At 41.9% G+C, this 24,302-nt stretch overlaps 1 protein-coding gene across 2 annotated transcripts in view; it reads right to left on the bottom strand.

The window, feature by feature from the left end:
* The window catches only part of pxdn (peroxidasin), a 257,963-nt gene that overhangs the window by 137,578 nt on the left and 96,083 nt on the right, over positions 1–24,302 (bottom strand). For both annotated transcript variants that reach the window (XM_073056799.1, XM_073056798.1), the window contains exon 3: positions 1,464–1,535. In XM_073056799.1, coding sequence (XP_072912900.1) covers positions 1,464–1,535 — 72 coding nt within the window. The remainder of the gene's footprint in view (positions 1–1,463; positions 1,536–24,302) is intronic.

Consider the following 24,302-nt stretch of genomic DNA (forward strand, 5'->3'; position numbering starts at 1 on the left):
AGCTGTTGCAGCAGTGAAAAGGCCCAAGCAAAAGATGGGAGAATGTAGTGGATGGTGAATACAGAGAAAGGATGAGAAAATGAAATGCGCAAGCCAAAAATCTTGATTATACATCGATTTTTGCAGGAAAAGAGATTTTTGCCAGTTTAAGCTATAATATCCTGGGCATACTGCCCAAGTTTAAAAAGAAGCAAGCGAGTTTTTTTTATACTGAAGAGAGGAGTGCTGCTTGATCCTTGACTCTACATGTCATCAAACTTCAGTACAGGCAGCAAGTTGATTAAATGTTGCAGATTTTGTTATACTGCCTCTCCACCTTAATTACATACTTGACATGATTTACACAGCACAGGCAGTGGAATAATAAAACTTTATACCTTGTTCTTCAGATTAATAATGACATCCTCTTCACAACAGTGAAGATTTTAAAAGTGTTACTGCCAGAGGGAAATGACTGCACTATAAAAAATTATTCCTACATTAAGCATTGATAGAAATATCATGTCTGAACACATACCAGAGCTAAAAAATGAAAACTGCAAATCTTATGTTCAACTGAAGATTTTATTTGACTATTTTATTGCACATTTTTGTAACTTTTAATTATTTTTTCTTTGTTAATACCTTTAGTCAATTTAAATAGAAAATCTTTCAGCCTTATTTTTCCTTCATTCTTCTTCACCTTTTACAGTACAGCAGATAAAAACCACCAGGATTACAAATGCCTTGTGCTGAGCAAGAAAAACATCTACTTGTTCATTTAAGAGCGCAGAATACATATTAGTAATGATGTGGCATAATTCATTCAAATTTTCAATGTTTTTTCTACATTTAAATAATAAGTAACTCCCAAACAGACTAAATCTTCAATGAGCAATCCCCAGAATAGTGCTGGCATGAACAATCTACACAAAAGTGTGGAGGATTATACAGGAAGCAATCGTGAATTGCACTCAGCAATATAAATAGCTGTGTATTTGCTGATTCTTTGCTTACAAAGATGAAGAACGCTGGGAAGTTTTGACTTCCCACACTTGAAATATGTATAAACAGTCTTTAAAAAAATGATCAATAGTTATGACAGTCCCCATGGAACATGCAAGGAATGGAATCAAATCAATCCAGCTTGGCTTCTCCATCGGTAACAGCTCAAACCAAACTTTGAAGGTGCCTGTTATGTCTAACAATGATAAAACTCACTAGCCATCCAAAAAGCAGACATTAAATACATATGTACACTCTCTTGCTATATCCATTTATAATGGCGAAACATAAGTTCTGATTTCCAACCAGACTGCAAACTTTGAAGCAAATATCTATAATCATCTTGATTCTTTACTCCCAAGCATTAACTAGCATTTGACAGAAGTGATAAAAACTAGAACTGACCACCATTTTGCCCTGAAGTGAACAGCAGCTCACCTGACCACTTCAACACTTAAATACTAAAGTGGTTTACTCACAGATATTTTAAATTCTCCAAGTCTTCAAATGCACCCCTGGGAATTCTCCTTATTTGGTTGTTGTTCAACAGTCTAGAGAAAAAAAAATACAAACAAATATTACTAACTAGAAATTGCAACACTCTTTCCTACTGTGGATTCATTCATCTTTTGCATCATAACTGATATAAACAGTATAATGCTGGCAACTTCACTGAGCTTATCTGGTTTTGACAGCAGGAATCCATTCAAAACACTGGGAAGCTCAACATATACAAAAACCTTGAATTATTGCATTAAAAAAGACACGATGTCTAGTTGGAAAACATGCTAACAGACAGCAACACTGAGCAAACAACCAAAGCTCATGAGAACCAGTTATTTTGCTTCGTGCAAGTCTCAATAATTTTTCCTTTTAAAGAAAACAATCCAAAAGTTCAGTTGTCGGGTTGCGCAGTGACTGTTTTGCATGACAAGGTCATATTTTATCAGGTACTTTGCAATCATGTGGTTATTATTATCTTAACTTCCTGCATGACCCATCAGATCGGTCCCAAGACATCATTCCAGTAGATAATCTGAAGACTTCCCCCACCATGCCTGGTTCTGCAAGCTGCCCTCCACCAACTCCATGTACTTTCTTGGTCTCACCTCTACTCACCCTGCTACCTGCTCCATACCCACCACTTCCTTTGTAATCAGTTCTACACTATGTTGATCTGGTATCCTCCCTCAGCAATGTGCAGTCACACACGGGTATTTCCCTCATGCAGGTAAATGTCTGTATGTGCATCTGCACAAGAAAGGCACATGAATCTCACAGACACAGTGATTGAAAGATCACTTCTGTGACAATGAGCAAAAATCAAATGCTTATGAAGCAAATTTGTAACTAACTACTCTTGCCAATGGAATGTCCTGCAAAATTATCAAATCCCTCATTGAGCATTATCACTCGGTGAAGGGAGCATGAATTTTACTCTGGGCAACAATTCTGCACAGTTAGCGGAATTAGATGTGCATGCAAGTTGCAGGGAGCAGAAACGGTGGGGCAGACTTCTGAGGTCAGAAACTCCAGAGGAATGGAATTGCAAATTATCCAAAATCATTCATAAAAGGCTCCTTTAAGAAAGCTCTTGGCCCACAGCCAAGAAGGGGTTCCAATTACAAACTAGGAAAAGCATATCATCATGTTGGTGGGAGTAGTGCAGAAGATACCTTCACAATCCACTCTCTACCAATTGATATCCACACTTCTCCAAATTTGGTCTTCACCAATCAACCACCCTTCTGCGGACGCCGACTGATCAGGCAAGGAATAATTTATAATGCAACTTCTTAAACTGGGTGGAAACATACAGACTCCCTGGGTCAGTGCCGCCGCCTTCTTTTTCTTCCAGTAGTGTTCAATATTGGCTGGGAGACCAACATATGGTGCATTACCACCAGCTACTGAGCATCTTTCTTCCCTCATCACTTGCTTCACATATGTGTCACTACAATCCTACAGAGCACTATAAGCAATAAAATCCCGACAATCAGCTAACCAACTTCAAGCATTCCATTGTCGATGTAAAAATGAAAAACAAAACAGGAACAACCCTGCTCTGATCATTAGCTAACCTCTAGCATTCCACTGTGAAAAAGAGAGAAAAACCATTAATAACCTTTTACTGAAGTCTGAATATTATTTACCCCTCCTTGAACAGCACTATTAATAACTTCTATAGATAAATCTTTTGACTAGATGTTTTTTGCAGCTATTGATATAATTTTACTTTTCTCCTTCCTACTGGATGAACTCCGGAACACTCAGGAGGCTGAGGGGGTGATGAACAGAAGATATAGTGAGGTGGTTACATCCAAGGTGCAGAACACAGGTAACTGGGTGACCGTCAGGAGAGGACAAGGGGCAGCCCGTGCAGAGCATACCTGTTCAGTTGCCCTCAGCAACAGGTATACTGCATTGGGTACTGTGGGGGGGGGGGGGGGGGGTGTAACGATATAGCAGAGAAAAGCCACAGTGGTCAGCTGAGTCTGATTCTGTGGCTCATAAGACAAGGTGAGAAGAGACAAGCTGTCGTGATGGAGGGTTCTTTGGTTAGGAAAACAGAAAGGAGTTCTGCGGGCAAGAATGAGATTCCTAGATGGTTCCTACGTGCCGGGGTCAGGGACATTTTGGATCAGCATTGTTAAGTGGGAGAGTGAGTAGACAGAGGTCATGGTCCACATCAGTACCACTGACATGGGTAGGAGGAGTGACAAAGTCCTGCAAAGTGAGTTCAGGGAGTTTGGTGTTAAGTTAAAGGACAGGTCTCACAAGGGTGTGATTTCAAGAGTGTTACCCAGACCACAAATAAGAAGATCATATAATTTAAAATAAGGCTAACAAATTGGTGCAAGAGAGCGGGTTTCAGATTTTTGGATCATCGGACTCTTTTCCAGGGAAGGTGGGACCTGTACAGAAGGGATGGTTTACTCCTGAACTGAAGGGGGACTAATATCCAAGTGGGAAGGTTTACTGGTGCCGCATGGGGGAGGGACTTGAAACTAAGGTTGCAAGAAGGTGGGAACCCAAGTGTCAGAACAGGTAGTAGAGTGGTTGTGGAGAAAGATGTTGCTCAGCCTACATACAAAATTAGGAATCTAGAGGTTGAGCATGGTGGGACTAATGCTTTGGACTGTGTATATTTCAATTCAACAAGCGTTGTAGGAAAGCTGGATCAGCATGTGGGAATTATGACATTGCAGTCATTAGTGAGACTTCGCTACAGCAGGGGCAGCACTGACAGCTCCCTGTTCCGGGGTTCCGTTCTTTTAGACACGGTAAAGTAGGAGGGATTAAAGCGGGAGGTATGGCATTACCAGTCAGGGAAAATGACATATCAGTGTTTAGTCCAGACAGACTGGAGAGCTCATCTTGTGAGGCTTGATGGAAAACAGTTTATCAATATGTTCAGGAAAGTTTCCTTAATAGAAGAGGGGGAGTGGGGGAGCGGGAGAGTGAAGGCGAGGTAGAAACAATATCTCCTATCAGGGAATGAAACAGGGCAGGTGACAGAAGTCCGTGTAGGGAAACACTTTGCATCTAGTGATCATAATGCCATTAGCAAAATGGTATGTCTGCTCCTCGGGTTGAGATTCTAAATTAGAGAACAGTCAATTTGGATGGTATCAGAAAGGATCTGGCATGTGGATTAGGATGGGTTGTTTTCTGGCAAAGGTGTACTTGCTAAGTGGGAGGCCTTCAAATGTGAAATTTTGAGAGAACAGAGTTCGTGAGTTTCAATCAGAATAAAAGACAAAGAAAACAGATTTAGGAAAATGTTGAGTGTACAAAGCTTGTATATTCCTGTCAGAATAAAAGGTAAAGATAACAGGTATAGAGGACCATGGTTTGACACATAATGAAGACAAGGTTAAGGAAAAGGAGGAGGCGCATAGCAGGTACAGGCAGGCAGGAACAAATTAGGTACTTAAGTATAAGAAATGCAAGAGAACACTTGAGAAGGAAATCAGGAGGGCTAAAAGATGACAAGGTAAAGGAGAATCCTAAGGGCTTCTACAGATATATTTAGAGCAAATGGATAAAAAGGGACAACACTGGTCTTCCGGAAGATCAGAGTGGTAACCTATACCAATTTTAGAGTATTTCGAGGAAGTTAGCAGAAAGGTTAATGAAAGCACTGCATGGACTTTATCAAGGCCTTTGACAAGGCCCTGCATAGAAGCCTGGTTAAGAAAGTTCAGTTGCTTGGCACTCAAAGTGATGCAGTCAATTGGATTAAATCAGAGAGTGGTAGTAGATGGTTGCCTCTCTGAGTAGAGGCCTGCAACTAGTGGTGTACCACAGAGATTGGTGCTGGGTCCATTGTTGTTTGTCACCTTTATCAATAATTTGGATAATGTGGTAAACTGGATCAGGAAATTTATGGACGTCACCAAGATTGGGAGTGTAGTGGACAGCAAGGAGCACTACAAAGGCTTGAAGTGGGATCTGAATCAGCAGGTGAAATAGGCTGAAAATGGTGGATGGAATTTAATGTAGACAAAAGTGAAGTGTTGTACTTTGGGAGGACCAACCAAGGTTGGTCTTAGATGGTGAGCAGTAGGGCACTGTACAATGCAGTGGAACAGACGGATCTGGGAATCCAGATCCATAATTCTTTGACAGGTAGATAGGATCATAAAGAAAGCTTTTGACATATTGGCCTTCATAAATCAATGTACTGAGTACAGGAGGGGTTATTATGTTGAAATGGTATAAGACATTGGTGAGGCCAAATTTGGGATATTTTGGGGGGTTTTGGTCACCTTATCTACAGGAAAGATGTACATAAGATTGAAAGAGTGCAGAGAAAATTTACACAGATATTGGCAGGAGTTGAGGACCTGAATTATAGGGAAAGAGTGAATAGATTACGACTTTATTTCTTAGAATGTAGGATATTAAGGAGATTTAATAGAGGTTTACAAAATTATGAGTACAGATAGGGTAAATATAAGCAGGCTTTTCCCACTGAGGTTGCATGAGACTAGAATGAGAAGTCATAGGTTAAGAGTGAAAGGTGAAATGTTTAAGAGGTGCATGAGGGGGAACCTCTTCACTCAGGGGGTGGTGAGACTGTGGAATAAGATGCCAGCACAAGTGGCGGATACAGGGTTGATCTCAATATTTAAGACAAATTTGGATTGACACATGAATGGGAGTGGTGTGGAAGACTATATTCTGGGTACAGGCTGTAGGTCTACACAGATTAATGGTTTGGCATGGACTAGATGGGCCTAAGGGCCTGTTTCTGTGCTGTAGTACTCTATTACTATTTTTAAATTTGTGTTGTTCAATTTACCACATCTGCCTTTAAAATAACTATTTTTGTTTATCAACAGTCAATGAATCCTGTTATAAAATCATGCACTTTACACACCGACTTCCATCTGTTTGTATTCCGAATTTTAATTTATATCATTGACACAGTCTTCTGTACTTACTGAAGAACCTCCTCATTACCCATTTCTATCAGAATGTGCAGCACTTCCACAGCTTCCTTATGTACAAGACACCCTGCATAAGCAGAGGCATCTTCTCCTCCATAATTGCTTCATTTTGGCCTAATGTCTTCTCTACAAGTACCATAATCACACTCTCCATCATTACCCACCACACTACTTTTTACTCCCACTCAAAGTTGCTACACGACCAAACTTCTGCCACTGAAACATGCAGGGGGCGGCACATAAACTCAAACCATATAACTCAATCTAAATTAACCCTATCTGGCAACTTTTTTAAGACCATAAGACCATAACATGCAGGAGCAGAATTGGGCCATTTGGGTCATCAAGTCTGCTCTGCTATTTGATCATGGCTGATCCATTTCACTCTCAACCTCATTTTCCTGCTTTCTCCCCCATAACCCTTACACACCCTGACTGATCATGAATCTATGTACATCCACCTTAAATACACCCAATTACCTGGCCTACAGAGTCACCTGTGGCAATGAATTCTACAGATTCATCACTCTGGCTAAAGAAACTTATCCTAATCTCGTTTCTAAATAGACATTCCTCTATTCTGAAGGTGTGCCCTCTGATCCTAGACTACAGCACTGTAGAAAGCATCCTCTCCACATCCATTTCAACATTCGATAGATTTCAATGTGATTCCCCCCCTCCCATTCTTCTAAATTCCAGTGAGTACAGACTCAGAGCCAAACACTGCTCTTATGATGTGCCTTTCATTCCCGTAATTGTCAACTTCCTTTGAACCCTCTCCAATGTCAGTACATCCTTTCTCATATAATTCCATCAAATTTAATCACTGATAAGCTATCTATTCTTACTCCACCACAAAACCATTTTAAACATACAATGCCTACTACTTTACCCCCAACTAAATTATTTTGAACTTGGTCCATAGATAACTTATAGATGCACTCTTGTGATTACTCCCCAAAGCCAACATTATTCATCATTACTCCTTGGTGTTACTTTCCTTCCTTCTACAGCTTTCAATGCTAAAATTTTCTCACATTGCTTGCTATCTTTACAAAATACTAAGAATGCCCCATCTCTCAAAGTTTTTGCACCCACAACATGTCTTAATGCTTTTTTTCCTTTGTTAATCTAATAGGATTGATATCAGAAACAGGTCTACATTCAAAACTTAGCAATACCTTAGCAATTCCTTCCTCCTTTTATTGTCTCTTCTACTGCCTTCATCATGAGACAATAAGCTACTACAATCCTCATTTCACAGCTTATTTTTCCATTTCCCAGAAATCTGTCATTCGCCTTCCTCCATACAACTCCCATTACCCAATACCAGTTAATATCTAACTGGAGTGGCTACACTGTTAATAGGCTGCTTTAAGTGTAAACAAATTATCTTGGTAATTAGTCTGCCATTTGCTTGAAGCCAAGATTTATTTTCAGAAGAATAAATTGAGGGTGTGCCGTTTTAAACATGTTTAAGGGTGTAATCCCACACATCTCCCTTGAAATCATTCTCCCTCACACATTAAACTCCTTTCCTTTAGCATTTGAAATTTCTATCCTCAGGAGATGATTCTGACTACTCTGTCTCTGTCTCTCACAGTTCAGTAATGACAACCCTATTCCTTTTGAACTTTCCATCTATCTATATATCTGTTCCTCCATCTCCCAGTATCTACTGGAAGATGTGGAATAATCCCATCAGTCTTTGAAACTTCTTTATTTTTGAGTTTAAGTAATTTTCCTGCACTTAGAAGCAGTGGGGATTGGTAATGTGATAACTCACAATTTGATTAAATTTGGTAAACCATGACTACCGTAGATTCCGGATTTTAAGCCGCTACTTTTTTCCCACATTTTGAACAGCTTTGAACTTTGCGGCCAATAATCCGATGCGGCTAATGCATGATTTTTTTCATGCCGCCTCGTAAACATTTTGCCTCGTAACAGTAGACCAATAAAATTGATGAGTAGTTCACAGAGGTCCAATGAAATTGTACGATAAATCAAGCGCACTTTCACAATTAAATTATTGTAAATCAGTCATTTGTACTCACCCTCATCAACATGGAAAACACTCGAAGCATTGTGCTACCTACCCTCTTAGTTTAAACTATATTTGTTTTCTGTACTACATCGCGGGATGCTATGACGACACACCCGGTTTCGCGGCGTCTTGTGGGAAAATGCCGTTTGCGATGAAACGGAAAGGAGGGGGGGAGCGGATTCCGCGAGCGGCTTTGGATCCGAGCGAACTCTGCTTTTAAGTTAAAGGTATCAATAACTTTTCCTGGTAGGCTGCAGTATATATATTTTTTACCAGTCGTTAGGAGATATTGGAATGTTGTTCAGTAAAGAAGTATACGCAACGTATATTTAAAAGTAGCCGCGTACGGGCACGGTTCGAAAAAAAGCATTTGCAATATGTATTTGTTTTTGTTACCATATGGATTTAATTAAAAGTTAAAAAAATCCTCACGTGTAATATCTTTCTGTGTAAATATCTCATATTACAACGTGGGACACCTGCGGCCGAAAATCCGGTGCGGCCGAAAATCCGGTGCGGCCTAAAATCCGGTGCGGCCTTTACATTTAAAAAAATGATTTTATTTCTAAAATTAGTGCCAGCGGCTAAAAATCAGGTGCGCTCTGTAGTCCGGAATCTACGGTAAGTGCTCAAAGTGAACAGAAAACGATGGGCACACAGACGATACAGTGCAAACTGTAACATTTTGAAATGATTTGGGGAGAATAAGGCAAGGAATTTATAACATTGTATAACATTAGGGCTGAAAGTCTAGGAAGAAACTTGAAGTTAAATTTTTCCTTTTCGCGGAGTAAAGGTGGGTATTGAGATGTCTGATAAATATTTGCACAGTGACAAGGTAATGATGCAAGTGAGAGCCTGCTTCCACTGGTAGGTCACTGTTATCACAGGACAATGTAAAGGAGAAAGTAGAGACTGAAATACCTAGGAGGATTCACCTGATGAGCTCAACAGAAAATCAGCCAGTTGCAAATCTGAATGACATGCCCACAATTATTTACAAATGTGCAAGGCTTCTCTGTAATACAACAGAACTGCAAATAACACTGATGCAGCATCAGCTCAATTACCGGACTACAAGAGGAAGAAACAAGAGAAAATCTGCAGATGCTGGAAGTCTAAGCAACACACAAAATACTGGAGGAAGTCAGCAGGTCAGGCAGCATCTTTGTTTCAGGCCCAGTCCTCTGACAGGACTGGAGAAAAAAAGCTGAGGAGCAGATTTAAAAGGTGGGGGTAGGGAGAGAGAAAAACACAAGGTGAAACATGAAGGGGGCGGGGTGAAATACGGTAAGTTGATTGGTGAAGGAGGTACAGGGCTGGAGAAGGGCGAGTCTGATAGATGGGAACAGAAGGCCATGGAAGAAAGAAAGGGGGGAGGAGCACCAGAGGGAGGCAATGGGCAGGTAAGGAGATCAGGTGAAAGGAGGAAATGGGGATGGGAAATGGTGAAGGTGATGGTGGAGGGGGGTGCGCAGGTGGGTTTGGGATTACTGGAAGTTCGAGAAATCGATGTTCATGCCATCAAGTTGGAGGCTACCTCATCACGGCAGTGGAGGAAGCCATGGATGGATATATCGGAATGGGAACTGGAATTAAAATTCACTGGGTGATCCACTTGTTCTGACATATGGAGTGCAGGTGCTCAGAGAAGCGGTCTCCCTCTCTATGGCAGGTATCACTGATATAAAGGAGGTTGAACCAGATTCAGTAGATGACCCTAATAGACTCACAGGTGAAGTGTCGCCTCACTTGGAAGGACTGTTTTGGGCACTGAATGGTAGTGAGGGAGGAGGTGTAGGGACAGGTGTGACACTTGTTCCACTTGCAAGGATAAGTGCCAGGAGGGAGATCAGCGAGAAGGGATGTATGAACAAGGGAGTCACATAGGGAGTGATCTCTACGGAAAGCAGAAAGTGGCGGGGAAGGAGGGAAAGATTTGCTTGGTGGTGGGATCCCCGTTGGAGATAGTGGAAGTTATGGAGAGTTATGTGCTGGACACAGAGGCTGGTGGGGTGGTAGGTGAGGACAAGAGGAACCCTATCCCTGGTAGGATGGCGGGAGGATGGGGTGAGAGCAGACGCACGTGAAATGGAAAAGATGTGGCTCAGGGCATCTTTGATAGTGAAGGGGAGCCCCTTTCTTTGAAGGCAGAGGACATCTCCCTCATTCTGGAATGAAAAGCCTCATTCTAAGAGCAGATGTGGTAGAGACAGAGGAATTGAGAGAAGGGGGTGATGTTTTTACAAGAAACCAGGGGCGGGGGGGGGGGGGGAAAGGAGGTATAGTCCAGGTAGCAGTGAGAGTCCATGGGTTTGTAATAGACATCAGTAGATAAGCTGTCTCCTGAGATAGAGACAGAGATTGAGAAAGGGGAGGGAGGTGTCAGAAATGGACCAGGTGCAGGGGGAAGTTGGAGGCAGAGCAGATGAAGTCAACCAGTTAACATGGATACAGTTAGCAGCACCAATGCAGTCATCGATGCAGTGTAAGAAAAGCATTGGATAGACACCTGGCTTGGAACATAGACTGAACAGTCCATTCAGGGCTCCTAACAGTCCAGTGAGGCAACACTTCACCTGTGAGTCTGCTGGAGTTTTATACTGTATCCGGTGCAGACTCCTGTATGTTGGTGAGACCTGATGTCGATTGGGAGACCGCTTCACTGAACACCTATGCTCCATCTGCCAGAAAAAGCGGGATCTCCCAATGACAACCCATTTTAATTCCCATTCCCATCCCAATATGTCTATCCATGGCCTCCTCCACTGTCGTGATGAGGTTGGAGGAACAACACCTTGTACAGTATTCCATCTGGGTAGCCTCCAACCTGATGGCATGAACATCGATTTCTCAAATTTCCGGTAATGACCTCCTTGCCCCCCCCCCCCCCCACCTCACCATTATCCATCCCCTTCTCCCTCTCTCACCTTATCTCCTTGCCCACCCATCACCTCCCTCTGGTGCTCCTCTCCCCTTTTCTTTCTTCTATGGCCTTTTGTAGTCTTCTATCAGACTCTCCTTTCTCCAGCCCACTCTATCCTTCATCAATCAGTATCCCAGCTCTAAACTTCATCCGTACACCTCCTGGTTTCAACCATCACCTTGTGCTTCTCTCTCCCCTCCCCCTTTTAAATCTACTCCTCTGCTTTTTTTCTCCAGTCTTGCTGAAGTGGCTTAGCCTGAAATGTTGACTGTACTCTTTTCAATAGCTGCTGCTTGGCCTGATAAATTCCCCCAGCACGTTGTATAAGAGGAGGAATCCATATTTCTTTATTAATCAATCCTATGAGTCAAATTGTACAAGTGTGTGCGATATACAGCATTTTGTTCAATAAACTTGCAACTGTTCTATACTCAACACGTGTTTCCACAGTAATCATCATGCTCTCCTTGAGAAAAATTGTTGTGGTTTCTTTCTCAAGTTCTTCATTTCATGAAGTAAACTCATTTTGAATACACAATATTGTACAGTTGTGATGCAAACACACACTACTTCCAACACATTGGATGTTACAGCATTCTGCTTAATAATTGCATAACAAAGATGCATAACCTATAAAATCATCATTCACAAATATTCTGCACAAAATTTATAAGTTAAGGAATGAAAGCAATAAAGCTGAGGCTTTAAAAGGCATTGGTCAGATTCCATTTGAAGTATTGAGAGGAGTTTTGGGAGCTTCTAAGAAAGGATGCACTGACATTGGAGAGGGTCCAGAGGAGGTTCACAGGACTGATCCTGGGAATGAAAGGGGTAACATGAGGAGCATTTGATGGCTTTGGGCCTGTACTCGCTGGAGTTTAAAAGAATGGTAAATTTCATTGAAACCTATAAGTATTGAAAGGCTAGAGTGTATGTGGAGAGGATGTTTTGAATAGTGAGTGATTCTAGCACTAGAGGGCACAGCCCCAGGACAGGACTTCCCTTCAGAAAAGGAGGAAAATTTCTTTAGACACTGGGTGTGAACCTGTGGAATTCACTGCCACAGGCAGCTGTGGAGGCCAAATCATTGGGTATATTTAAAGTTTCGGTTTTTGTTTAGTAATTGCATCAAAGGTTCTTGGGAGAAGGCAGGAAATGAAGTTCAGAGGGAAAATAAATCAGCCATGATTGAATGGTGCAGTAGACTTGATGGGCTAAATCACTTAATTCTGCTATGTCAAATAGTAATCACAGCTTAAAAATATTTAGTTTTTTGTTACACATTTATATTTTACCAATGTTCATTTGCTAGAGTAATGATCACAAAATATGGTCTTCATGTTCACTACACACAAAATGCTGGAATAACTCAGCATGTCAGGCAGCATCTATGGAGAGGAACAAAGAGTCAATGCTTTGGTCAAAACCCTTCGTCAAGACTGGAAAGGAAGTGGGCAGAAGGAAGAATAAGGTGGTGGTGGCCGGAGATGGAGAAGGGTCAGTAACTTTAAATTCCTGGGGATCACCATCTCAGTGGACCTGTGTGGGCCCGTATTAAATATACACCCTATCCTCATTATATGCAGGAGATATGTTCCTCACAGTTGACACATAGTATGGAAAACGCATAATGTGAATAATTATTTAAATGGAGAAAATAGGGATGTGTTCTGGAGGGCTTCCTAAATATGTTTTAACTGTAATTTAGTCACATTTTCATACCATTACGACACAAAAGCAGTATCACAAAAGGCAACATTCGTATTATATTTCACCTATTTAAGGTAATATTCAACGTAATAAATCATAGTAAGTTAATCTGACGCAGTCTTTTCATCCTTACTTATGTAAGTGCGTTTCGGAATACGCTTCTAAAAAAGCCCAGTCTTATCTGCATTAAACATTGCTTTGGTGTGATGCTAACTCAGCTATCATAGCCTGCAACTGCAAAGGGTAGTGTTCAGCAGCTTCGTGGTCAGCACTAGCTTGCTCACCAAGCACAGCTAAGTTGTGAAGCCTGTGACGATTAACAAACTTAGAAAACCATCCCCTACTTGCATTAAAGCTAACAATATCACTGACACTTCCTCACTAGCCTCTGAACAAAGGCGACCATAGATTTCCAAAGCTTTCACATGAAGATGATCGGAACTGAGTGTGGTTTCTTTCTTGGTTTCATGCTCAATGTACAAACTCAACATTTTCTCCATTTTTGTCGTAATCAGGTTACGCACTTTAGTAACAATCTTTGAAGACATTTGTGATGAATCAATCACTGCACTTTTTATTTTCTCAGTATTTTTCTTTATGTTTCTGATCGTGGACTCACCTAGGCTGAAGTAGCGTCCCAAAGCTGTGTTACCTTCACCTGACGTGGCCCTGTTTATAATTTCCAACTTATGTTCAAGTGTTAGAGGTTCTCTACCACTTGGCTGATGGCCCAGGACTTAGGATGCTTTAAGAGCGCAAGATTGCACATCCACATGCAGCCAAAACCAATGTGAGACTGGCGCGGGAGTGAGACTGTGAGGTGTGCACGTGACTTGTATTGGTGGGAAAGCAGTACTTCTCGTCCCAACAGCCTCGCATAACTGTGAGTCCTGGACGAATATAAGAAGAAGTTGGTAGAAATAGGTTCAACACATAACTATGAATCCGTATTGTCCAAAGACACATATAACGAGGATAGGGTGTAGTTATGAAGATAGCACAAAAGCAGCTCTGCTTCCTCAGAAGTCTGCAGAGTTTCCCTTTGTTATCAAAAACCTCGGCAAACTTCTATAGATATGTGGTGGAAAGGACACTGACTGGTTACATTACGGCCTGGTGTGGGAACACCAACGCCTTTGAGTGGAAAACCCTACAAAAGGTAGGCCCAGTACTTCATGGGTAAAGCCTTTGCAACCTTTGAGCACATCTACACGATACGTTACCATAGGAAAGCAGCATCTATCCAAGATCCCCACCACCAGGCCTTGCTCTTTTCTCACTGCAGCCATCAGGTAGAAGGTACAAGAGTCTCAGGACTTGCATCAGGTAGAAGGTACAAGAGTCTCAGGACTTGCATCAGGTAGAAGGTACAAGTGTCTCAGGACTTGCATCAGGTAGAAGGTACAAGTGTCTCAGGACTTGCATCAGGTAGAAGGTACAAGAGTCTCAGGACTTGCATCAGGTAGAAGGTACAAGTGTCTCAGGACTTGCACCACCAGGTTCAAGAACCGTTACTACCCCTCAACCATCAGGCTCTTGAATAAATGGGGATAACTACACTCATTTAAGGACTCTTATCTTGTTGCTTCATGCTTGTTATTTATTGCTACTGTATTTATTATCTGCATTTGCAGAGTTTGTTTACAGTTCGTGTTTACTGTTACTCTTCCATAGATTTGCTAAGCAAGCTCGCAGAATGAGAATCTCAGTATTGTATGAAGTGACATATATGTAACTCTGATGATAAATTTTACTTTGAACAAACTGGCAGGTGATAGGTGAGACCAAGTGAGGTTGGGACAAGGGTAAAAATTATGTGAGAAACTGAGAGGTGATATGTGGAAAAGGAGTCTGATAAATGAGGACACTGGACTGAAGGGTAGGAGTTATGAACCTGATGGCATGAACATTAATTTCTCTTACTGCCAGTGGCCATTCCTCTGTATTCCCTCCCACATTTTATTTCCCCCTTAGTAGCCTTCTAACCTCTTCTCTTCCCCAACCCCATCCTCATTTTGTGTATGTTGCTCAAGATTTCCAGAACATCTGTAATATCTTGTAAGTATATTTTTCATGTTTTTGCTACTGATATAATTGCTATAAAGATCTTAATACAAATCATTAATCTTACTGAAACTAAGAGAACAAGTTGAAAAAGGAGACAGTGCTCCTAAATGCCTTGTTCTTGTATTTCATCCAAAATAAACAAACGAACTCTGCAAAGCTTTTTGCAAAGTTTGTCTTAAGCATGTGATTAACTTAGATCCAGGTTGATGAATAGCTCGACAGTAAACAGTCCAAACAAAGAAATATTTAAAACTATACAACGTCACACAGTTCACATTCAACTTATGATCACATTAAAATTATTTACAAGAGGATTTTATCCATGATGAAAGCTTGGTTACAACCATCAAACAATTCTTCCAATCCCGAAATAAGTATTCCATTCTAAACACACATATATAGGAATAAGGTAGGTCATTGACTGAAGCAACAATACTTAACTTCAGATATGCAAAAATAAATGCTGGAAACACTCAAATAGGAAGCACTGTGGCAAGAGAAAAAGCTAATGTTTCAGGTTTGCTACCCTTCATCAGAATAGAGGAAGAAAAAAAACAAGTGAACATTCAGAAGCAGACAATTGTAAAAATGGTGGGTACAATAAATGGTATAATTCTGATAGGGCAAGTCCAAAAGATTTTACGTGGAACTTAAGTAGCGGGTTACGCTGCTTAACCTGAATAAGTGCTGCCAATTGTACGTTTCTGGGACATGCCGCATATATAGATGGAAAAGAGGAACAGGCTAAGCAAAAAATGATAAGCATTTATGATAAAGACAGAAGAGCAAGTTGGAAAATTTACAATCAAGTTCTGAAAGCCACAATGTGCTGAGACGCAAGGTGGGGAAGCTGCCCCTCAAATTTGCATTGAGCATTGTTGTAATAGTGCAGGAGGCCACAATAAGCAGTGGTAGTGGGATGGTGAATCAAGTGGCAGACAACCAGAGCCCAGGACCACTGCTGTGGACTTAATGCATGTTTTCTGCGAAACAATCAACTAATCTGTGTTTGGTTCCTCCAGTTTAGGAGGAACACTGAATGACACACGAGATTTGCAACTATGCATAGTTCTGTGATTTCCCCAACTAAGGTTGTTTAGCAGAAATACACATCAATGCTGATCTGGAGGACCCAGCCCCTTGGTAAATGAAAGATCAATTGCAGTCAGTACTGAGGTGACAAACTGAAATTTAGAAATTTAATTTCCATCTGAATAAAACCGGTGACTGATAAATAAAAACACTTGGACCTTGGTCAACGCAGTAGATTGTAAGGATCTTTATTAAAGGGGAAAATAACCTGTATGGCTAGACAAGTTTAGAAGGAAAGACACAGCCTGAATTTCAGGGGGATTCAACTTGGGGAAATCATTCAAAATCTTAAGTAACAGAGAAAGGGAGGAGGATTCCAATGGCTGATGGGTCAAGATAATAGCTACACTAACTCACACTAGAGGTGCCAGAAGCCCTGGATATTTAATCTGAAGCTTATCTTGGCATTAGATACATGAAGGTTGCAATACTGATTTGGAAACATCACTTGTTATCAGGTCTTCAAACCCCTGGAAATACATGCACAAGACTGCATAACTAAAAGGACAGTAAAATTTCAAAGCAGTGAGTCACTTTTACTTTCCTGAGATCATTGGCGATGGGTACCAAGTGATGGCTTTGCTAGCAACACACATGATGTTGATAAACTGAAGAAATAAAAATCAGGTAACTCTGGTTCACAAGGAAAAAAGCCAGGGACTAAGTAATCAGGGAACTAAGTCTGTGGAAGCACTACGATATTCACAAGCTTACATGCTGTTGTGATCTTCATGAGAAAGATTATTTTCCTGCAAGGCCTACAATACATGGTAAAGATCCAGTTATACCCATGTAGTTACTCAGTATAACAGCACTGCCAGGAGGAATAGATAGCAGCACAACTTTGGTAAATCAAAGCTGTATGCTGTGATATTCAGAATCAGATTTATTATCACCAGCCTGTGACGTGAAATTTGTTAACTTAGCAGCATCAGTTCAATGCAATAAACAGAGGAAAAAATAAAATAAATCAATTACAGTATACGTATATTGAATAGATTAAAAAACATGCAGAAATCAGAAAAATTGTCTCTTAAAAAAGTGAGGTAGTGTCCAAGGGTTCAATATCCGTTTAGGAATCGGATGGCAGAAGGGATGAAGCTGTTCTTGAATCACTGAGTGTATGCCTTCAGGCTTCTGTACGTCCTACCTGATGGTAACAATGAGAAAAGTGCATGCCCTGGGTCCTTAATAAAGGACGCTGCCTTTCTGAGACGCTGCTCCTTGAAGATGTCCTGGGTACCTTGTAGGCTAGTGCCCAAGATGGAGCTGACTAGATTTAGAACCCTCTGCAGCTTCTTTCGGCCCTGCGCAGTAGCCCCTCCATACCAGACAGTGATGCAGCCTGTCAGAATGCTCTCCCTGGTACATCTATAGAAGTTTTAGAGTGTATTTGTTGACATACCAAATCTCTTCAAACTCCTAATAAGTATAGCCACTGTCCTGCCTTCTTTATAGCTACATTGATAAGTTGGGACCAGGTTAGATCCTCAGAGATCTTGAAACCCAGAAACTTGAAACTGCTCACTCTCTCCACTTCTGATCTCTCTGAGGATTGTTATGTGTTCCTTCGTCTTAACCTTCTGGAATTCCACAATCAGCTCTTTCGTCTTACTGACATTGAGTGCCAGGTTGTCGCTGGACACCACTCCACTAGTTGGCATATCTCACTCCTGTACACCCTCTCGTGACCACTTCATCTTCATCGAATTTATACATGGTATTTCAGCTATGTCTAGCCATATAGTCATGTATATATTGAGTAGTGCAGTGGGCTAAGCACACACCCGAGGTGTGCCAGTGTTGATCGCCAGCGAGGAGGATATGTTATCACCAATCCGCACAGATTGTGGTCTTCCGATTAGGAGGTTGAGGATCCAATTGCAGAGGGAGGTACAGAGGCCCAGAGTCTACAACTTCTCAATCAGGATTGTGTGAATGATGGTGTTAAATGCTGAGCTATAGTTGATGAACAGCATCCAGGTAGCCTAAGCAAAGTGGAGAGCCACTGAGATTGCATCTGATGTTGACCTATTGCAATGGGTCCAGGTCCTTGCTGAGGCAAGAGTTCAGTCTCGTCATGACCAATCTCTCAAAGCATTTCATCACTGTCGATGTGGCAATAGTCATTAAGGCAGCCCACTTTATTCTTCTTAGGCACTGGTATAGTTGTTGCCTTTTTGAAGCAAGAGGGAACTTTCACCCATAGCAGTGAGAGATTGAAAATATCCCTGAATACTCCTGCCAGCTGGTTGGTACAGGTGTTCAGAACCTTACCAGGTACTCCACTGGGACCTTCTGCCTTGCGATGGTTCACTCTCTTTAAAGACAGCCTAACATCGGCATCTGAGACAGAGGTCACAGGGTCATCAGGTGTAGCAGGGATCTTCACAGCTGTAGTTGTGTTCTCACTTTCAAAGCGGGCATAGAAGGCGTTGAGTTCATCTGCTAGTGATGCATCACTGCCATTTATGCTATTGGGTTTCGCTTTGTAGGAAGTAATGTCCTGCAAACCCTGCCAGAGTTGTAATGCATCCAATGTCACCTCCACCTCACTCGAAATTGTCTCTTTTCCCTTGAAATAGCCCTCCATAAATCATACCTGGTTTTCCGGTGCAGGCCTGGGTCACCAGACTTAAATGCCACAGATCTAGCCTTCAGCAGATGATGTACATCCATGGCTTTTGATTTGGGAATGTATCTTTGTAGGCACACACTCATCCACACAGGGTTTAATGAAGTTGGTAACAACTGCAGCATACTCTTCCAGGTTCGAATTACAGTCCAGTCCATCGATTCAAAGCAGTCCTGTAGGCACTCCTGTGCTTCCCTTGTCCATACCTTCTTGGTTCTCACTACTGGAGCTGCAGTCTCAGGGAGTAGAAGTACAGCCAGGTGATCCGACTTCCCGTAGTGAGGACGTGGAATAACACGGTAAGCATTCTTAATGGTGGTGTAGCAATGGTCCAGTGTGTTGTTTCCTCTGGTATTGCAAGTGATCTGTCAATGGAAATTGCTTGGTGACTTTTTCAGACTGGCCTGGTTAAAATCTCCCAAAACGATGGTGAAAGCATTAGGGTGCACTGTTACGTGCACGTTGATCCCATTGCTCAGATCATCTAAAGCTTGAATGACATTGGCCTGAGGTGGAATGTAAACTACTACTAAAATGACCCCAGAGAATTCCCGTGGTAAGTAAAAAGGACAGCACTTAACTACTAGATATTCCAGGTCTGCTGAGCAGAATTGGGACAGCACTGATATATCCAAGGTTTTAACCATTTCCATAACTGTAAATGTGCTCTTGTACAATTAGATTATGGCTCACCAAGCTGTTATGCCCGCAGCCCCCTCCTTTGTGACAATTACAAGAGCACTCTTGGGTTGGGTCAGGGGACCCAGGAAATGAGGGAGAGACGTGAAAATTGCCTCGTTCCCCGGCGATGTAAAGTCACGAGACATTGGCCATTGTCTCTTGGAGACACGTTTGTTGATTGCGATGCTATGCTACGTGACAGCCCTCGGGCAAAGTGGGCTGGGTGACGGGGAGAGATTGCATCATCCCCCAACCTGATTGACATCTTCAACCCTGCAAGTCAGGATAAAAGAGGGGCTGTAGGAACAGCCCCCTCAGACGCACCAGAAGAAACGCTAGCGATCCCGTAATAGCGGGAAGCCATTTGAAGGAAGCCACGTGCGTTCGGTTCCCTTGCCTGGGAACCGGTGGCTGGTACCACGGAAACGATTTTTGAACTGACAACGGGGAACCAACTCCCCCGATTCCACGGATCGACCTCATAAAAGACATGGGCAAGTTTAAGACTGTGTCTCTCTACAACCCAAGAAAGCTGCATTTTAATGACAATTGACTTTTATTGGTTCAACGGACAATACCGTATCCCCTAGACAAACGATAGTTATTTCTTATTGATGATTATGATTATACCCGCGCTTTTAGATTGAGTATTGACGACATATATTATCTGAATGTTTGTATTAATCATATTTTTGTGCCCCTTTATAAATAAAGACTTTTAAAAATAGTACCATCAGACTTCAACGGACCTCTCTATCTTTGCTGGTAAGTGACCCAGTTACGGGGTACGTAACAAAGTTAACTACTTTTTCTTAAAACATGAAGATTTCCAGTAAAATTGCACAACAGCAAGGAAATTTAAAGTTGAGCCATTCATACAAATCAAAATAAAAACTCTGATAAACTAGCTAAACAGTAGGTTTTGCAGGTAAAAAGAACATCCCAAATTTAGCTCTGATGCAAGTTCTGTACTAAAACAAATTAAATCTCTGTTGCTTAATGATAGAGCCAATATTGAAATAGTCTGATTACCATGGCATCTTATGCTCCCTTTCAAAACAGCAAGAGGAAAATATAACAATACACTTTACTGGAACTAAGATAATCAACTTTTCAGACCAGGTATAGCAGGGCATGAGGTTATTGTCCCAAGGGAAGAGACCCTGAATATAGGAGACCAAATAATTAGACCATACATCTGTCTTTGATGGAAGAACCTGATCAATCAGTAAATTAAACTATATTCAAGTACTTCTTAAAATTGTATTGCCAATCAAAGCTGCTTTGATTTTTTTTTTTACTATTACAAAAGCAAACTGTTGCAGCTACTGGAAATTTGAAATTTAAGCGGCCAGTCCTGCCCCTCCTGTAGCCAAGTTTCATTAAGATAGATAGATAGATACTTTATTCATCCCCATGGGGAAATTCAACTTTTTTCCAATGTCCCATACACTTGTTGTAGCAAAACTAATTACATACAATACTTAACTCAGTAAAAAATATGATATACATCTAAATCACTATCTCAAAAAGCATTAATAATAGCTTTTAAAAAGTTCTTAAGTCCTGGCGGTAGAATTGTAAAGCCTAATGGCATTGGGGAGTATTGACCTCTTCATCCTGTCTGAGGAGCATTGCATCGATAGTAACCTGTCGCTGAAACTGCTTCTCTGTCTCTGGATGGTGCTATGTAGAGGATGTTCAGAGTTATCCATAATTGACCGTAGCCTACTCAGCGCCCTTCGCTCAGCTACCGATGTTAAACTCTCCAGTACTTTGCCCACGACAGAGCCCGCCTTCCTTACCAGCTTATTAAGACGTGAGGCGTCCCTCTTCTTAATGCTTCCTCCCCAACACGCCACCACAAAGAAGAGGGCGCTCTCCATAACTGACCTATAGAACATCTTCAGCATCTCACTACAGACATTGAATGACGCCAACCTTCTTAGGAAGTACAGTCGACTCTGTGCCTTCCTGCACAAGGCATCTGTGTTGGCAGTCCAGTCTAGCTTCTCGTCTAACTGTACTCCCAGATACTTGTAGGTCTTAACCTGCTCCACACATTCTCCATTAATGATCACTGGCTCCATATGAGGCCTAGATCTCCTAAAGTCCACCACCATCTCCTTGGTCTTGGTGATATTGAGACGCAGGTAGTTTGAGTTGTACCATATCACAAAGTCCTGTATCAGTTTCCTATACTCCTCCTCCTGTCCATTCCTGACACACCCCACTATGGCCGTGTCATCAGCGAACTTCTGCACATGGCAGGACTCCGAGTTATATTGGAAGTCTGATGTGTACAGGGTGAACAGGACCGGAGAGAGTACGGTTCCCTGCGGCGCCCCTGTGCTGCTGACCACTGTGTCAGACCTACTTTCTCCCAACCGCACATACTGAGGTCTATCTGTCAAGTAGTCCACTATCCAATCCACCATGTGAGAGTCTACTCCCATCTCCGTTAGTTTGTGCCTTAAGATCTTGGGCTGGATGGTGTTAAAGGCACTAGAGAAGTCAAGGAATGTAATCCTCACAGCACAACTGACCCCCTCTAGGTGAGAGAGTGATTTGTGCAGCAAATACGTGATAGCATCCTCCACTCCCACCTTCTCCTTATACGCAAACTGAAGAGGATCCTGGGCGTGCCTGGTTTGTGGCCTCAGATTCTGTATTATCAGCCGCTCCATGGTCTTCATCACGTGCGACGTCAAGGCAACAGGTCTGAAGTCATTCAACTCCTTTGGTTGTGGTTACAATGTCATAATTCCACATGTTAACCCATGCCCTCAGCTCGTCAGCCTTCCTCACAACACTCCTCGCATTGAAATAGACACACCTCAGAAGATTATTACCACCACATACAACCCTTCTATTTGTAACTTTGCATGAACCTTTAACATCATTTATTTTCACCCCCACTCCACTATCTACTCTGGCACTCTGGTTCCCAACCCAATGCAAATCTAGTTTAAACCACCCCCCCCCCCAATAGCACTAACAAACCTCCCTGCAAGGATATTGGTCCCTCCGTAGTTCTACAGGTAGATTGCTACTTGTGCTATGTGCCAGTGAGGGTAAGAATAGGATGCTCTGGAGGATAAACACGTGGCTCACGAACTGGTGTAGGGGGCAGGGTTTCAGATTTCAGGATCATTGGGACCTCTTCTACACAAGAGACAGGTTACACCTGAACTTCAGGGGGACAAATATCCTTGCAGGGAGGTATTCAATGAGAATACTTCTCATTCTCCCGAATTATCTGGAGGTCATCCAGCTCCTGCTCCAGTTCCCTAACGCGGCTTGTTAGGACCTGCAGCTGGATGCACTTCTTGCAGGCGTCGTTGTCAGGAGGTCTCCCTGACTTCCCACATCCTGCAAGAGGAGCATTCCAATATCCTGCTTGGCATTCTCTCTACTTTAAATGAACAAAACAAAACTTACCGGTATATACCCTCACCTCTGCCCATTCATGCTGAAGTCTGTTGAGTCAAAGTTGTCCCACTCTGACTCAGTCTTTGAGCGACCAGCCCACTTTGCCCGAGGGCTTTACACGTGGTCTTCATGAGACAATAGTCAAAGAGTCGCTTTATTCTGCTTCCCGGGGGAACGTGGTCTTCAGCATGTCTCCCTCTCTCTCTTGGGTCATTTGACCCCCCCTTGACTAGGGCTCTTGCGAATCTCACAAAGGAGGGGGCTGGGGTCATAACACCGGTATATACCCTCACCTCTGCCCGTTCATGCTGAAGTCTGTTGAGTCAAAGTCGTCCCACTCTGACTCAGTCTACTCTGACGATGGCTGCTGTATATGGCAGTCTTTTTTTTTAACTTTTGGCTTCTCTCTGAGATGCCTTTACTTCTTCACTCTCCGCCTCTTGGTTCGATTTACAAGACCACTGAAAAATTCCTCTCCGTTTTGAACCTTTGGTGCACTATGTCACGCGCCTGCGCAGTCTAGCTTCTTTGCCCCGATCAGTTAAAAAAAAGGCTTCTCTCTGAAAATGGATTCTCTCTAGTTGGTGGGGTGTGGAACAGATGCAATGAACTTTCCTTTGCCACGATTCAATGATTCTCAATTAAGGAATAGGTCGTTATCAAATTTTGTAAGATGTGATGCCAAAGTTTTGTTACAATCAGTGTGCTATTACATTTCAAATTACAATAATAATGATTCAGTATCAAGCTCCACAAAAAAGGGAGCAATGCAAAAGAATCTAAGTTTTGGATTTTCCTTAAAATGGATTTTAATGTTGCAAGATGAAAATGGTCTTTGGTGAATTGCAAAGGTCTGTTAATGAGTAAAACAAAGTTAAGGAAGTGGTTTCAGAACAATAAAAGGAATTTCCTACATATAGTACCAGTTTATTCCCTTGAAGGCCAAGGATTCTTATTAACAAAATATAACCATGTGTGACAACCCAGGAACAAAATATTGGAGTAGAAAATATTCTGGAGTATAAAACTTAATGCTAAAAAAATATGGTGTGTTGGTATATGCTAGGGAGAGGTGGCTGGGAGCGCGCCAGCTGTGAAGTTGCTGTGTAACCAAAACTGTGTGAAATGCTAAAAGACAATGATGTGTTAATATTTGCTAATCAGGTATCCAATTGAATGTAGAGACAATATGTGTTAATGAAAAGTAGCTCAGGGATATTTTGCTTTGAACTTGTCGACTGTGTAACTAAAGCAATGTAGAGACAATATGTA

Source organism: Hemitrygon akajei, chromosome 9, assembly GCF_048418815.1.
Source record: "Hemitrygon akajei chromosome 9, sHemAka1.3, whole genome shotgun sequence".
Taxonomy (NCBI): Eukaryota; Metazoa; Chordata; class Chondrichthyes; order Myliobatiformes; family Dasyatidae; genus Hemitrygon; species Hemitrygon akajei.